At 37.5% G+C, this 15,966-nt stretch overlaps 3 protein-coding genes across 4 annotated transcripts; all 3 read right to left on the bottom strand.

Annotated features, from left to right (window-relative positions):
• Positions 1-3,266: 3,266 nt before the first annotated feature.
• On the bottom strand, positions 3,267-5,813 carry LOC113357898 (thioredoxin H4-1-like). Its single transcript, XM_026601389.1, has 5 exons — positions 5,563-5,813; positions 5,132-5,208; positions 4,221-4,346; positions 3,776-3,898; positions 3,267-3,671 (listed from the first exon to the last, which is right to left on the bottom strand). Exons 1-5 carry the CDS (start codon positions 5,615-5,617, stop codon positions 3,525-3,527), a joined length of 528 nt encoding a protein of 175 aa, XP_026457174.1. The 5' UTR covers positions 5,618-5,813; the 3' UTR covers positions 3,267-3,524.
• A 4,948-nt stretch (positions 5,814-10,761) lies between these two features.
• LOC113357900 lies at positions 10,762-12,508 on the bottom strand. Its single transcript, XM_026601390.1, has one exon. It carries the CDS (start codon positions 12,360-12,362, stop codon positions 11,292-11,294), a length of 1,071 nt encoding a protein of 356 aa, XP_026457175.1. The 5' UTR covers positions 12,363-12,508; the 3' UTR covers positions 10,762-11,291.
• A 170-nt stretch (positions 12,509-12,678) lies between these two features.
• LOC113357901 (sialidase-like) lies at positions 12,679-15,740 on the bottom strand. 2 transcript variants are annotated; one of them, XM_026601392.1, is made up of 5 exons: positions 15,066-15,740; positions 14,872-14,992; positions 14,534-14,648; positions 13,432-14,346; positions 12,679-13,340 (listed from the first exon to the last, which is right to left on the bottom strand). In XM_026601392.1, the coding sequence occupies exons 1-5, from the start codon at positions 15,247-15,249 to the stop codon at positions 12,915-12,917; spliced, it is 1,761 nt and encodes a 586-aa protein (XP_026457177.1). In that variant the 5' UTR covers positions 15,250-15,740; the 3' UTR covers positions 12,679-12,914. The 2 variants fall into 2 exon arrangements, with proteins under 2 accessions (XP_026457177.1, XP_026457176.1); XM_026601391.1 differs by having other exon boundaries at positions 14,872-14,995; positions 15,066-15,733.
• Between the last annotated feature and the right edge of the window lie 226 nt (positions 15,741-15,966).

A 15,966-nucleotide genomic window follows, 5' to 3' on the forward strand; every position in this document is an offset into this window, starting at 1 on the left:
AATTGCAATATAAATTCTTGGCTTTTGCATCCACTTCAATCACATATGTGTTTTTTCCTTTCTTTGCATTGTATGTGTTTCCTCCAAGTGGTGGTGGTGGTAAATTATGTTGTTGTTGTGATAAGAAGTGATTTAATTTTCCTTGTTCTATCATTTGTAGTATAATCTTTCTAACATTTCTACAGTTATGCGTTTGTGTGCCCATGAAAGTGATGATACGCACAGAAATCCTTACTTCTTCTACCTGATGGTGGCTCATTTCCCAAATTAAAGGGCTCTGGATATCTTCCATTAAAATAACAACTTCCCATACTTTCTCTATTGTTGTATTCAATGGCGGAAGTTTTATTTGTTCCCAAACTATCTTTTGGTTTCCTTATTTCTTATTATAATATGGTTGTTGCTGTTGTTGACCTCCATAATTTTCTTGTTGGTTATCCATTCTTTGAATTTTATTATTGCCTCCCCTATTTTGAAGTTGTTTTTCGTTGTATTCTCTTTCAAACTCTTCTTGATTTGCGCTTCTCATGGCTACTAACTTTTGTTCTTTCTCCACCATTTTTCTTTCCCCTACTTCCTTGAGATGTACTCGCAACTGCATTCCCACTCGCATGGTTCATCGCAACTGGATAAGATTTCATATCTCTTTGCTTTTCTTCTAAAGATATATATTCTTCTTAAAATTCACGCAATTCTGACATAGTTATGATATCTTTTATCCTGAAGATTTGTGTGTACAATAAGTCTGTAGGGAAAAGAGCATTGATAAAAGACAATATAAGATTTCGTTCATCTACTCGTCTTCCCATTTCACTACACATAGTTCTCCAACGTGTTGTTAAATGTCGCAGACTCTCATTAATCCTTCTGCGAAGGCCAAATGTTGTTTCAATTCCTGGTCTTGACATGTTATTGCTGATATATTGCCCCAAAAATATGTTTTGTAGATGATGAAAAGATCTTATAGTTCCCACAGGCAACCCCTCAAACCATTGCAATGCTTCTCCAGTTAAGATGGCTGGGAAATATTTACACAATACTGTATCATTCCCTTCCCATTGTAGTAAAGATCTGCTATAAGCTTTTACGTGTTGTATTGCACACGTAGTTCCATCAAAAATATGAGTAAATATAGGTAAAGTACACTTAGAAGGTATTATTGCAGTTTGTGTGTTCCTTGCGAAAGGTATTTTTCCAGCTTCTTCTACGGCTTCTTCTAACGGTCTTCTTCCACTATTTTTTTGCACAACTATCATTTCTCGTAATTCTGCCATTTCTTTAAGAATTTCTTCACTCATAGATTGATCTAAATCGTATTGCATAGGTCTTTTTAATCTTGCTTGTCTTAACCTATTCTCATGACTACTTTACCGCATGGCTTCATGTATCTCTCTTTCTTCAGTTTCTTCTCTTCTTCGTCTGCGTCTTTCTCTTTCAGCTCGTTCACGTTCATGAAGTTCATTATTTCTTTTCTCTTCGTCTTCATGTGCATACTGATCTCGTAACATTTCTCTACCATGTAATAAAACTCTCCCTTGTTCTGGATCATGCTCCGCATTATTACCTCGCTCGTGAAGGATGTGATGACGTTCTCCAGCATTTTGATTCCTGTCAATTCTTTGATTTTCTCTTCTATGATGATGTTCTCGTGGTTGCTCATATCAATCATGTTCTTGTGAATTGTCATCTAACTGCAGGTTTTCGTCAATAACTCCTAGATTTTGTTCTCTTCGAGTATGTCCTTGGTTAGATCGACTTTGTCTTGATAAACTTCTACTGTTTCTTGATCTCGATCTTGTACTGGTTGTACTTCTTGATCTAAGATTCTCTTCTCTAAAATCATCATTTTGTCGTATCAGGTTCGCACGTATTTCATCTTCTCTATGTCTTTCTGCGATCAATCTTTGTCTCAATTCTGCGATTGTCATATTATTGTCATCTCCTTCTATCATTCCCATTGCTACAGTTCTTTTCTCTTGTTCTTCAGTTGAATCAGTTTATGAAGTATGTAGGATTACTCTATCACAATCAATAGGATTGTTTTGTTCTTGTGTACGTTGAGTTCCAATTGGATCTTCGTTTCCTTGAATATTCTCTTCTCCCATCCCTGGTTGATTTGGAATTTCTTCTCTTCTTCTCTCAGCAATTCTTGTACTCCTTCTCGCCACCATTGGTTGAATAACTGATCTTATTCTCGCCATCACTCTTGTTTTTCTGAGATTGAACTTTTAAACAAATTCACCACCAGGATTTATCACTCTTCCATGTTTTCTAGCGCCAAATGTAGTTGCAAGAAATCTCACAACCACACAAATATAAGAATCTACTAGTAATTAACCAGCCTCAATGTAAATCATCTTTTTATTTATTAAAATCACAAGAACAATTACAAGGTAATTGGAAATTCAGGTTTACTCTTTCTCACTTTACAATTTTTCTCTCTCCTAATTTCTTGATCAAAGTCCTTCTAAAGAACCCCCTTCTCTATAGACCAACTACTTTTTATATATGATATTATATAATGGATGACAGCTAAGAGATCCTTTACTTTCGGAATCTTTGTGCGATATTATCGCACACGTACATTGGCTATTTTCGCAGACCTTATAAACTTCGCACAGTTCTTCACACTTTATTCATGATTAGGTCGACATCATTCAATTCGTTATCACATCTGAGTGTATGCGACGCTCTTTGCACACATCTAATTATTCCTTACTCGCATATAATACATGTGCAATATTCTATTCCTACAGAAATGTTTGTTTTCTCCCTTTTAAGCTGGAGAGAAATCAAAGAAAATTCTTTTAAAATCTGAGAAGAAGATTCAATGATGTAGAGTGGTTCAATTTTTTATGTTTTTGTAGCCAATGTTCTATTGATTAAGCTGCTTATATCAAAATGAATGTGTGATTAGTTTGATAGTAAAGTAACTAGGAAATAAGAAATCATTTAACTCCCTTTACTGACTTTTTACAAAGTCAATTTCAATTCTTTATTAGTCTTGTGATGTTCATGTTAGTTAGCTTCAGGAGTTTGGAATGACGAAGTTTACACCCAACAATGTTATGCCATGAAGTTTGAGCTGCAGCTTGTTTCACTGGGTTTGGGTTATCAAATGCCGTTCACCGTTGTTCTACCAATTCACTGTACCAATGTCATTTGACGACACAAGTGTTTACGGGTGTTGGGATTATGGACTTTTGGCTTTCCACCGAAGTATGAGAACTTCAAGTCACTGAGAAGACATTTGGTCACTGGGAAAATTTACACTGATATGGAAACTGAAGATTTTCGTTAGATAATTTTTTACCTGTACATCTGAGTGGGACATTACAAACGTGCAAAAACTTGGTTCTAGTAGTGCGTTTTACATTTCTAAAAAAACGCTAAAGATATGGCCACTCACATTCATCGCAGCAGCTAAAGGCCATCCACCAACCATACACTAGTAACTTTATTACCTCCCCTATCTCTATGTTTCCGGGCAGAAAGCAAGCATGCCACACAAGAAAAAGAAATTATCAGCTTTCTTTTGCAGAATCAGCAGCAGCTGGAATCTTCTTTAGAAGCTCTAGTTTGTTAGCTCCAACAAGCTTATCGATCTGCTGCCCATCTTTGAGAAAAAAGAAAGTCGGAGTAGCTCGGATATCCAATGAAGAACTAAGCTCCTGCAACCCAGCACCGCCGAATAAATTTCGGGGAATTTGAAGGAAAGAGACCACACTATTACGTTAGGAAAGCCAAAAAAATGTAACAATGCAGTAATACGTACAGGTAAATCATCAACATCTACGGTGAGGAACATAAGAGTAGGATATTTCTCAGACAGCTCGCCAAAGAGAGGAGCAAGCATTCTACACGGACCACACCACGACGCACTAAAGTTTGCAACAATCTGTTGAACAGCCAAACAAATATGTAATTTCTAAGCAAATCGAAGCACAAGGAGTTCAACAGCTGAGGATCATTACTGAATATATAGAGACGAACTGCAACTTCGTAGACAATTTATCAAAATCCCGAGAGAAATCTATCACAGAATTCTGTTGTGAATACCACAAGCCAGTGTAACTGCCACAACTGAATGTGCAACACTAGGTCTGGAATATATGACAATGAAGCCTCACAACTAAGATGTTTAAGTTACTTTGTTATCTAACATTTCCATCCGTCTCTTTCTTAAGCAAAAACAAGTAAACAACTCAAAGAATACTTACAATCTTGCTATCCCTTTTTGCTTCAGCCAATTTCTCTTCCCAGCGTTCTTGGGTAGTTATAAGATGCACATTCCCACTAGCAAAGTTTACCTTATGATGGTAAGAATCCTCGTCGTCATCACGAGACTGCAAGTACAATGTAGGGGCAATGCCTTTATATTAATACAAAATGAAGGGTTTAACAAAATGAATATGTGCTGTAAAACCAAACTTTGATTTCTCATAGAGCCACATCATGTACCAAGTCTCTAGGTTCAACAAACCCACAACACTGCCTATACGAAACCAATTTGGTTGAATACAGAGAAAGAGGGTAGATTAAACAGGGCTTCTAGAACTATTTTCAGAAATGAAGCTTTGATGCTTCTTGGGAAAACCCAAATGAAATTTGAGATGGTGGGCAACCGTGTTTCATGTCAGTCATAGTTCAAAAACATAGTACCTGGAACATCTTAAATGTTTCCCTAACTAGAGTAAGTGGGAGGCTTGGATACAAATGATCTACAACTACTGGGCAAATCTTCTGAGGTGATTAGGGCATGAGAACATCCAACAAAAACGGAAATAGAAAATGTGGACCTACCCAGAAATGTGTCATGTAGATTTATATCTGAAGAGTAGAAAAGAAAGCTGTAACCAATTGCATTTATTGAAGACACTTAATATACTAGCCAGAGTGTCATGGGGTGGGGTTGTTATGTTGTATACATAGTGCTAACACAATCTCTACAGAGCCTTTGAAAAGAAGCAGGACATGATATCCTTATTTGAAGAATATAGAGACCGGTAATTACAATGAAGAGATAATATTGAAACCGTAAAAGTGGGAAATGCAATTAGAAGTGCATCCAAAGCAGACATAAGTTAGGAAAGATATGGTTTAGAGACAAATGGGAGATGCAATGGTTTACCTTGCTAGCACAAGAATTTCCCATAACAATCTTAGAGTGACAAGACTTTGTGGATTGTAAAGGCAGCAGTGAGTTCCCTGTAGATTAATAGACATAAATCAGTAAAATTGGGCTCGGCATATAAGTTTTTGGTAGTGAATTGCAAATAAGTAGAAAAATTAAAATTTCCCATGGTAATCAGTTTTTTTCCTGAATTTTGTCTCGAATTCAAGTAATAACTGAGATATGGCATGAATCATGTTTTCCTATTAGTTTCATTTGATTAACACAAACAATTAAACCTAAAACCAAAATATGATAATCACAACGAGAACATGCTGCGGATAAGACATACAAATTTGAAGAAGAAATAACAAGAAATCACCTGAAATCTGAAGGGAAAAAACAGAATGGAAACAATAAAATCTGGATATAGAAAATAGGATACCTACCTGGACAGAAATAGAAATGTAATATTGGAAGAGTGATGATGATCAGCAGCAGCATAAAACTGATCTGATCTCTAAAGCTTCACCCTACCATCACCAAATGTTGTTGTTGTTGTTTAATCTTCTTCATCATATATCCAATAAAATCAAAATCAAAATCAAATCAAATAAATTAGGGGATTCCTCCTTTATCTTAAAGTTTATTTATGTTCGTGGATTTCTCGTTGTCTCTTTATTCTCTCTCTCCGAAAAGGAAAAAAGTTGATTAAAAGGAAATGACACGACCAAACACCAATGCCTTTTGGATTGGACCGGTAGCCAGCTCACATTTGTGTCCATCTCTATGAGAAAGAAAGTGCGCGTGGTTTAATAGGCACTTGTTTTTGTACCCCTGCCTCAATCTATGGCCTATGGGATCCTGTGTCTTCAAAAGAAAAATCTTTGTAAGATTTCCGGTCAAGATTCAGATTTTTCTCAAAAAATTCATTCTTTTTGGGACACCGTGTATGACTTTTATTCAGTTACGGAAATTTGGCAAAGGCAGAGTTTGGAGTCAAATTGGAGTGCAGAATGATATTTTGAGTCATCACAACCATAATAATTATTATTATTTTGTTTTTGTTTTTTTTTTAGTACTCTAAGAGCAACTGCTTTGGTGCGATCAAAACCAAAGATCAAAGATCAAAAAAAAGACCAAAATTTGGGTTTAGTCCGTGTTGTGACGCAACGGTACATGATTAAAATTTCGTCAGGCGGACTTTAAAAGTCCGCCCCATTTTTTTTTTGTTAAAATTTCATCAGGCGGACTTTAAAAGTCCGCCTCATTCTTTTTTTTTTTTTATTTAATTAAAATTTCATCGGGCGTAATTTAAATCTCCGCCCGTTAACAAGCGTACTTTAAATTTACGCCCAGCAACAAGCGTACTTTAAATTTACGCCCGACTATATTAGAATTTGGGATTTGGTCGCGACCATATTTGGTCTGGAATTTGATCTTTGGTTGGGATTTGATCTTTACTCCGTCCCACTGTGTTAGGATCTCATCCCAAATTTTTGGTTATACTCGCCCACTGTGGATGCTCTAAGAACAGTGGTATTTAATGATGTAAGCAGAGATACCATTGTTGAAAGTAGGAATTACCAATAGGTACTATTATGGTAGTCTTAGTTAATGGCAGGTCCACCCATTAAAGTCCAGTAACCAGAGGTCCATAATAAAAGGAAAAAGAGAAAATTGGACCAAAAATTTTATCCCCTGATCCGGTACACGTGCGGGACCGGTAATGCGTAATTTCGAAATTCACAAATTAACCTTCCACCTCTAGATATTTAATCTCCTGGTTCTTATCGTCACCTTCTCTTTCAATTTTTGGTTTTGCTCCAAAGAAGCTTTCACGTTGGAGATCTTTTTGATTTCGTTAATTGAGTCGCCAATTCGATCCCAAAGCTATCGTTTTGTATATTATAGAAGAACTCCTCCGATGAAGATTTTTGCAAGATATATAGGTTGATTTTCTTATTGTTGATGTTAGTCTAGTTTTTTTTTTTATAATCAATTTTTATCTAGTAATGTTTATTTTAGGGCTTCTAATATTAATCGTTTAATGGATGTTTGATTATGTTTTGATCTCCTTGTTTGATTGTTTATTTTATTTTATTAAAAAATAGTTCAGATCTATATGGATAATCATGTTTTTTGTCAATTTCTTCACTAGATCTGATCATATCAGTTTCATTTTGTTGGTTTTAGATGTGTTTCGGTTTATTTTTGTGTATGAACCAACAGTACGTATCTGCAGTACTGACAGAAACCTAGTTTTGAAGACCTTTTTTTATTTGATTCAGAAGTACATATATGGAATATTGAAATAGAAGTGTTTCAATACTGTTTTTCACGGATTCATTAATTATTTTTGACATGCAGCTGATTGTTGTGTATGAACCAACAGTACGTATATCCCGTACTGACAGAAACCTAGTCTACTTTTAAGAAGAAGAAGAAGAAGAACAAGATGGTGCATCGTTATGATTTACGAGGAGAATATTTGATTTCTGTTTCCAGGTATGCTTTCTAATCATCTTGTTTGATTATTTTGTTCGGTTTTTCTTCTTTTGATTTGTTTTTTTGATTACGTTTTCACTTTATTGTTTCGTTTTTTGTTTGTTTTTTGCGTTTATTTTTGTTTTGGCTTGTTTTTTATGAATCTTGATTGTAATTATTCAATTTTTTGGTTAGATTATGATGTTTTTAACATATTTGAACTTTCGATTTGATTATCTTGTTGTTTTCGCTTCTTTATTTATCAAAATCGTGCTTGTTTGTTGTTTCAGGGGTATTATCCAACAGTACATATGTTGCATACTGGTACAAATTGCTTTTGATTCTGTCTTGTTCTTAGTTTTATCACTTGTTGTTGTTTGATTCATAAGTATATATCTTCGATACTGAAATAAGACTCTCTCGATTATGCTATTTTGATAGATTATTTACATACAATTATTTTTTAGTTCATGAATCAGCAGTACATATGTGGCATACTGATACAAACTGTTTTTTTTGGTCTAATCGTTGTGGTGTTTGATTAAGATTTTGATCTCCATGTTTGATTTCTTGATTATTTACTAGATCTAGATGAATAATCACGTTTTTGGTTCATTTCGTTATTAGATTTGATCATACTAGTTCCATTTTGTTGTTTTTAGATTTGTTTTTTTTGTATGAAACAACAGTACGTATATCCTGTATTGACAGAAACCTAGCTTATTTTGAATGAAGAAGAACAAGATGGTGCATCGTTATGATTTACGAGGAGAATATTTGTTTTCTATTTCCAGGTATGCTTTCTAATCATCTTGTTTGATTATTTTGTTCGGTTTTTCTTCATTTGATTTGTTTTTTTGATTGTATTCTGATAATCAAATCGATTTGATTGACGCTTTTATGGTTTTTAGGTTTGTTACAGTTGTTTTTCGTGTATGAATTGACAGTACATGTATGGCGTACTGATACAAAACTCTTCTAATTTTGTTTTATTTGAAGTTTTTCCAATTTTTTTGGTTCGATCCATGAGTATGTATGTATAATACTGATAGGAGCTATTTGCTGTGTTTTTGCTCCTTTTTTAGTCTTACCCTTCAGTACTTATGTGAAATACTGTAATATGTCTTTCGATTCTCTTATTTTTCATAGATCTGTCACCTGTTGTTGTCATACTGTTGATTTGTAGTTCATGAATCTTCAGTACATATATCACATACTGATAGGAAGTGCTCCTTGTTATGTTTGATTCAGTACGTATATGAAATACTGAAATAGATGCTCTTTGTTACGTTTGATTCAGTACTGGAATTGGATATGGAGATGATCTGGAGTTGCAGTTCAGAACTTATTGCAAGAAATTACAGATTTTGAATGATAGGAACAGGAGTTGTTGTTGGTTCAGATTTGCAAGCTTGTGAAATTGGTGGTGGTCTTGATGAAGTTACAAATTGGTTGTGATGTGTGTTTGAAAGAAGGTGTGCTGCAAATGGATTTGGAGGAACATAGAAGGTTGGGTTGCTGATGTAAACTGAAGATACAGATGAGATAGAGGAGGAATTGTAGGTGGTGATTACTGTGAACAAAATCAGTGGATGAGATGTTCGTCTCAATGGGTTTATGAAGATGGTAGTGCTGTTTAAACAGGGAAGAAGAACAAGTCTGTGTTGCAGCTGAATTGAAATGACAATGGTGTTGATGTAGCTGTTGCAGTTGTGGTTTAAGCTAAGAAGATTGTGATGCAGCAAGATAGAAGATTACTGAGAAGATGGAGCTGAAGGCAGTGGTGAATGGTTGACTGCAGAGGTGCTGGTGCTGCAATAAAGTAAAGTGAATTGAGGAGTACTCAGATTCCTAAGTAGTGTAGCAGATATGTACTCATATTTGTAAGCAGTGTGGCAGATATGTACTCAAATTTGTAAATAGTGTAGCAGATATGTACTCAAATCTATGGTCCTTTATATGTTTTAATTAAATTTGGATCTCCAGATAAATAAAATCCCGATTTGGTAGAAGTATGTTATTTCACACGTACTTAAACAGTGGGGTATATTAGTCATTTTCATGTTTTAAAATAACTTTGGACCTTAGAATAAGAGTAAAATCTAGTTAGACCCTGCTATAAATAACCTTATGGGTATAGAGCAACTGCAATGGACGAGTAAACCCAAATTTTCAGTCGAGTGGGCTGGCGTAGTGGGACGGACCATCGATCAAAATTTGATCAAAGAGTAAAATCCAGACCAAATTTGATCTGGGATCAGGACCAAATCCAAATATAGTCGGGCGTTGATATAATCTCCGCTACACATCGGGCGTTGATATAATCTCCGCCATTCATCGGGCGTTGATATAATGTACGCATGAAACGGGGCGTTGATATAATGTACGCCTGAAACGGGGCGTTGATATAATGTACGCCCGATGGGGCGTTAATATAATGTACGCATGAAACGGGGCGTTGATATACTTAACGCCCCACTTTCACAAATTTTCAAAACTTACATGGGGCGGGCTTTATACCTCCGCCCCACTTTTTTTTTTTTTTTTTGTTTCTGAAGCGTATACTATACCAACGCCCCACTCGCGCGTTATCTTTACCAACGCCCCATTCGGGCGTTATCTTTACCAACGCCTGATCCCAAGCGTAATATTTATCAACGCACGACCAAATATACTCTTTTCCCACTACGCCACATGACGGACTAAACCCAAATTTGATCTTTTTTTTTAGTCTTTGGTCTTTGGTTATACTCGCACCACTGTGGACGCTCTTAGGACCAAACAAAAAATTTTCTTTGTTGAAAATGATTGATCAATAATAAATGTTGAGGACAGATATATGGATGATAAGTTGTATTGAATAGATAAGAGTTAACCTAGGCGGCAGAACAAAGGATGACTTAAGTAGCTCTCATTACAAGAGAAAAGTAAACCAAACCCTAAAAGAATATCATAGTAGTAAACAGACAAGAACTAAAACGGAGGTGACTCATACGCTTATAGCAGACAGTTACAAATTACTACTCGGTAAATCTAACAAGTAGTAGTAGTAACTTTGAGACAAGGTTGGAGTCTTTGCAAATGCATACCTCCATTAGTTTCTACATCCTCCAAAAACTACTCCCAACTCATCTCTATTGGTAATTGCGGATGCATTAGAATTACCTGCTGCTTAACGCCAATTAATCATTTTGTTGCAAAACAAATTTGCTGGTTTTACAGTAGTACATATATGGGAACCGAAATTGTTATAGTTAGTTATAAGGTTCATTTCGAGGTATTCTTTCATCTTTTCAATTGCATACGCACTTTTCACAGGCGAAACTGTGCACACCCATATATGTGTGCTCTTCTCCATGGCAATTCAATCTGATCGATGCACATGCGCATCAAGGTAATAGCTAGCACAACACTAGATGCAAGCTAATTATAAGCCGGTAAGAATCAAGCAAAACATTGCATCTCTCAATCGCCTCACGTGGTGAATATATGTATTTATATACAACAACTAGTTAAATTTTGGGAGATTATAATTTGCAGGATAACAAAAATGAAAAGAGTTGCCCATTGGCCTCATCAGCTAGTCATGCATATATCCTCCAATCATCCATCCATTTTCGCAAAGTTGCATATGCCGCTCTGCTCATTGTAAGCACGCAGATTTGCCGCCGCAGTTGAAAATTGATGTGTATCAAAATACATTAGGCGTATTTGTTACCTGGAAAGTGAACAATTCAACTTTGCAGTGGGGCTTATCACCACCAGCAAACCTTGACATGTCAATATTCTTACACAACACCGATACTGGAAATTTCGACGTCGCTACGGCTTCAGACTCTGCAATTTCATTGCCTGCACTACTACTACCAACACTGCTTCCTGACGACGATGACCTGAAGTTGAATTTTATAGTGCCGCTTAAGATCACATCCAAATTTGTCATCATTATGGTCTTGTTATCGTCGCTGCTTTCTAATAAATTTGTTCTTAACCTTTCGCCCTCCTCAACGTCCACTGCAGATTGAGACACACCTGCCCGAATGTTCAACACCGTCTTTGTTGGCGTTGTCAGGTTGCTGTGGCCGCTGTACGCTGTAGCCAGCTGAAAGAATCCTGGTACCTCGCCATTACCCAATGTTACATTTCCAGATGACACGTAAACCATAAGAGAACTGTATGAAAAATCTATCTTCTCGTTTACGTTGGAAGCTACAATCGATAATTCGATATCTGTAGACAGGAGATATTTCTGCTGCGATAACGAAGATGATGCATCGGTGATATTTAATGTTGAGAAATCAAGCCTCTCGATACGGAAAACCGGCAACCGTGGTTGGAAATATATCAAAAATAGAGCAAATGCTACTGCCACGATGAAGAATAAACACAACAATATAATGCACGTCCACAAACAACAGATGCAGCAACGAGATGACGGCGAGGAACACGGAAGAAATCGACTGCATCCACGTAAACCACAATGGCTATTCTTGACACTTGACGCTGATGATCGGTGGTAACACCGACTCATGCCACTTTTGTTTGGAGGAGAGTACTCATAACATGTATCGGTTTCAGAGAAGGAAACTCGACGTGAAGGCTTTATGGATAATTTCGACGACAAACCTGAAGGTTTCTTGTTTGCATGGCTCTTGGCACCACCGTCATCACATTCCGGAGGGTCTGGGGGAGGATAATGAGGTGTGATGACCGGTATATTCCTGTTGTTCGATGATGGTTTGGAGGTAGATGGATCCGCCATTCACTTTTATTTTCAAGCTTCTTCTCTTGAAAAACTGCAACAAACAAACAAGAAGAAAATCCTCACAATCCCCTGCCTCCCATGCGACAAACCTCCCAAACCAAAATGCAGAGATCTCCTCTTCCTCTTCTCAGGAGATGGAGCAATTTTTGGGGGAAATCCTCATGTTTTGTATCAGCTAAGACTATATTTAGGAGGGCCATATCGCAAATCATGGAACAAAATGAAAACAGAACATTGGGTGGCTGAATTTAGCACCTTTAAGCTGCAATGTCGCTGGCATTTCTATTGTAGAAGCTGCATTCTAAACATCATATAGAGAAGCCAGAAATTCATTATCGGATCATTTTTTTTTTTTTAATTATTTTACTTTTCACTGTTAGAGCACACAATTAGTACTTACACTCCTGGAAACAGAACAATCTTGAGACTCGTATTTTTGAAAGGGACGAATGAGAAATTCTTCCCGCACCAAGGAAAAATGAAAAAGACCAATTTATAAAGGGTTACAGAAGAAAACATTAACAAAAGTATCTGGAGGAACATAAAAATCTATAAAGGGTCGAATGGTTCTGGAAGAGGTTGATGCTCAAATAAATCAGATTTGTCATCCATGGTCTGAAGCCAATTTGTGTTCTTAAGGTCTTCTTTCAGCAGAAGCATTTCGTATCTAGAGCTGTCGTAGATATCAGGTTCACTAAGTTTTCCAGTAAAGCGACTGGCGATTTCTTCTGTTTCCCCATCCTGAGACATATCAAGGCAAGATACACTCCCATTGTCTGACATGGACGGTGCGTTAGAATGGCCAGGTGTTCTACCATTGTTGCTGCTAGTGGAACGTGGAGGATAAGAATCTAATACACGAGTACCGCGCTGGAGACCTACTCCACCTTTAGCCATGCCAGGCCTCACACTCTGAGGGAAAACAGATATGCCTGAGAGACTGCGACCACCCCCTGTAGAACCAGTGCGAATATCCTATAACATTGCAGAAATAAGGAAAGAGAATCAGCAAGAAAGCAGAAAAACAAAAAAAAATTGTATTGACAATTTGTTGAAGTGTACATACCATATGTCTGAGTGCCATATCAATTGATTTCTTTGAGATTGTCCTTCCAAATCCAGTACTATCCATTGACGTGGCAGGTTTCAAAGGCCTCCGAGTAGCTGCATCCGAGCTTGGTGACACCTTCTGATTATCCACTGCATTCACATTCACTTGGGATCTTCCTCTTGTGGAAGGTTCTGAAAGTCTTCCTCTTGTGGTTACGGGTGACGCCGATTGCCTCCGTAGCGGGTTCGGATTCGGACTCACCGGTCCTGATGCTTCCACCTTTCTACTAGCAGCAAGACCAGTACCTGGTCTGGACCTACCAGCAGAAACCGGACGGTCTGGCATTGTTGTCCGTAGGTTTGGTGGGGTGTCAAGAGGAAAATCGGGTGGTACAATGGGTTGATGCATGGTTCGGGTGCGTGGTGCAGGTGAGCTTCCACGAGATGCCACTGACGAGCTCCGGCTATTAGTTAGTGGTGGTCCTACAGAGGCTGAACGGCCTCTAACTTGTGGCGGACCTGGTGCTGCGTTTCGACGAGTGGGAGTTGAAGGACGGGAATTTGACCGAGCTGCTATAGTATTTGAATTTGTAGAGATTTGCGTCCTTGAAGTTGGAGTTGAGGGTCTTGAATTTTGTGGGGTTTGGGGTTTTGCAACAGTAGTGGTTGTTGTGATTGTTCTGGATCTGGAAGGGGTTGATGGTCGAGCACCTGGTGTAGATGGTCTAGATGTCGGAGGGGAAGGTCTTGCTGAAGACGGCGGCAAGGATGAACGGGAAGGTCTAGAGATAGACGTGACGGACTGCGAGCTGGTGTTGAGGATCGACCCAGAGGATTTATTGGCGGAAAAAGATGTTGTAGAGATTGATGAGCGAGTGACTGAACTACTTCTAGTGTGTCGTGAGATGTTCTCTGGTTGTGCCACTGAAAGCTGAAACAAAGGAAAATTGGGGATAGTGCTGGTTAAGACTTGGAATAAAACCAGAAACCAGAGGTTGCAAGGTTCACTAACAGTATTTATTATGCAGAGATAGTTTAAAAGGTGTTCCAATTGGGAGGGAAATGCAGATAAATGGGAATGGTAAAGATTGAGTAAAAGAAGAGAAAGAAAAAAGTACCCTTGAAGGCTTGGTGGTAGAGGCTGATCTAACTGATGCTGTTCTTCTGGGAGCTGATGGAGGCTCATTGGCATCGGAAGAAGAAACAAGAGGAGTCCCCGGAGGGGTGAGAAGCCTATTACAAAATTAGTAATCATTTAAGTAGCAAATGATGGGACCAGTCTATCCATCCAGTGTATTTGGACATTGGAGAATGAAAATCATAGAAATCTGGGGATACTCTGTCTGTAATTCAGATCTCTAAATTAAGGAAAGACTACAGATTTTGCGATTCCAAGATTTACTACACACAGAGAAATGTAATGAAAAAGAGGAGTTGGATTCTTAAATTAAATTACCAATCATAATCGTGTTTTCCTGCTTCGCCATCATCATGGTTGTTGTTGTTGTTGAAAAGATCATCGCGAGATGATAATTTGACAGAAGCAACTGAAAGTCTTCCCAATTTCATAGAAACTGCTGCTGCAAATGCAAAGTAATCAATCAGTTGAGTTGGATCACAAGTTACTTTAAAGAATAAGTGAGTGAGTACCAGCTGCTGCTGCTGAGGTTGAGGAGTCAGATTCATGAGAAGAATAGGAATTGAAGATCCGTGGATTCCTAGAGAAGAGATCCAAATTCTCATCTGTAGTAATTGGAGTACTAGTACGGTGATGTTGTCCTCTAGTAGAAGTAGAAGACATCAAAGAGGAGATCCCCACCCTCCTCTGATTCATGATGGTGATGAATTGATAATGAAAATGGTGATCAGAATTTACGAAATTGATGATGAATTATCCTCCACCACCATACCATTTGACTAATGAAGAAGCATAGACAGAGAGACGGACAATGTAGTTAGTATAATCAGAGAGTTGAAAAATAGAGTTTGATATTTTCCTCTTCTTCTTCTTCTTCTTCTTCCACAATACTCTAGTAGAAGAAGAATTCAGGAAGAAAGAGAGAGAGAGAGAGAACAAATCTTCTTCTTCTCTTTCTGGTTGTTGTTAATTAATTTAAATAAATCTATCTTTTATGTGGTGATGTTATTAAATTCACTTTTGTAAAGGCTTCACTTTAATTAACCAAACCAAATATTAAATGAAGAATACCACCACCAGTAATAATCAATAATCAATTAAATCAAGACTGGACAACTAACTAACTAGTCAAGGAGAAGAAGAGAGAGATCTGCACTAGAGTGAAAGAAGAAGAAGTAGAATCTACAAAGGTTGTGATGATAACCTTTGGTACTTATTCTTTGTCTCTTTTCATTTTGTTTGTAAATTACAGATGATGCTGGGTAGGGTCCGTTTCATTTCTATTTCTTTTGATTTCACGATGTTCAACTCATCCAACAAGTCTCATGGTATGGTGGGGGCTGTAGTAGGATGGACCATTTTTCATCCCCATCAGCATTTACACTTCGCAGGGATTGGATTGGATTGGATTGT

This window comes from Papaver somniferum, chromosome 3, assembly GCF_003573695.1.
Source record: "Papaver somniferum cultivar HN1 chromosome 3, ASM357369v1, whole genome shotgun sequence".
In the NCBI taxonomy this organism is placed as follows: domain Eukaryota; kingdom Viridiplantae; phylum Streptophyta; class Magnoliopsida; order Ranunculales; family Papaveraceae; genus Papaver; species Papaver somniferum.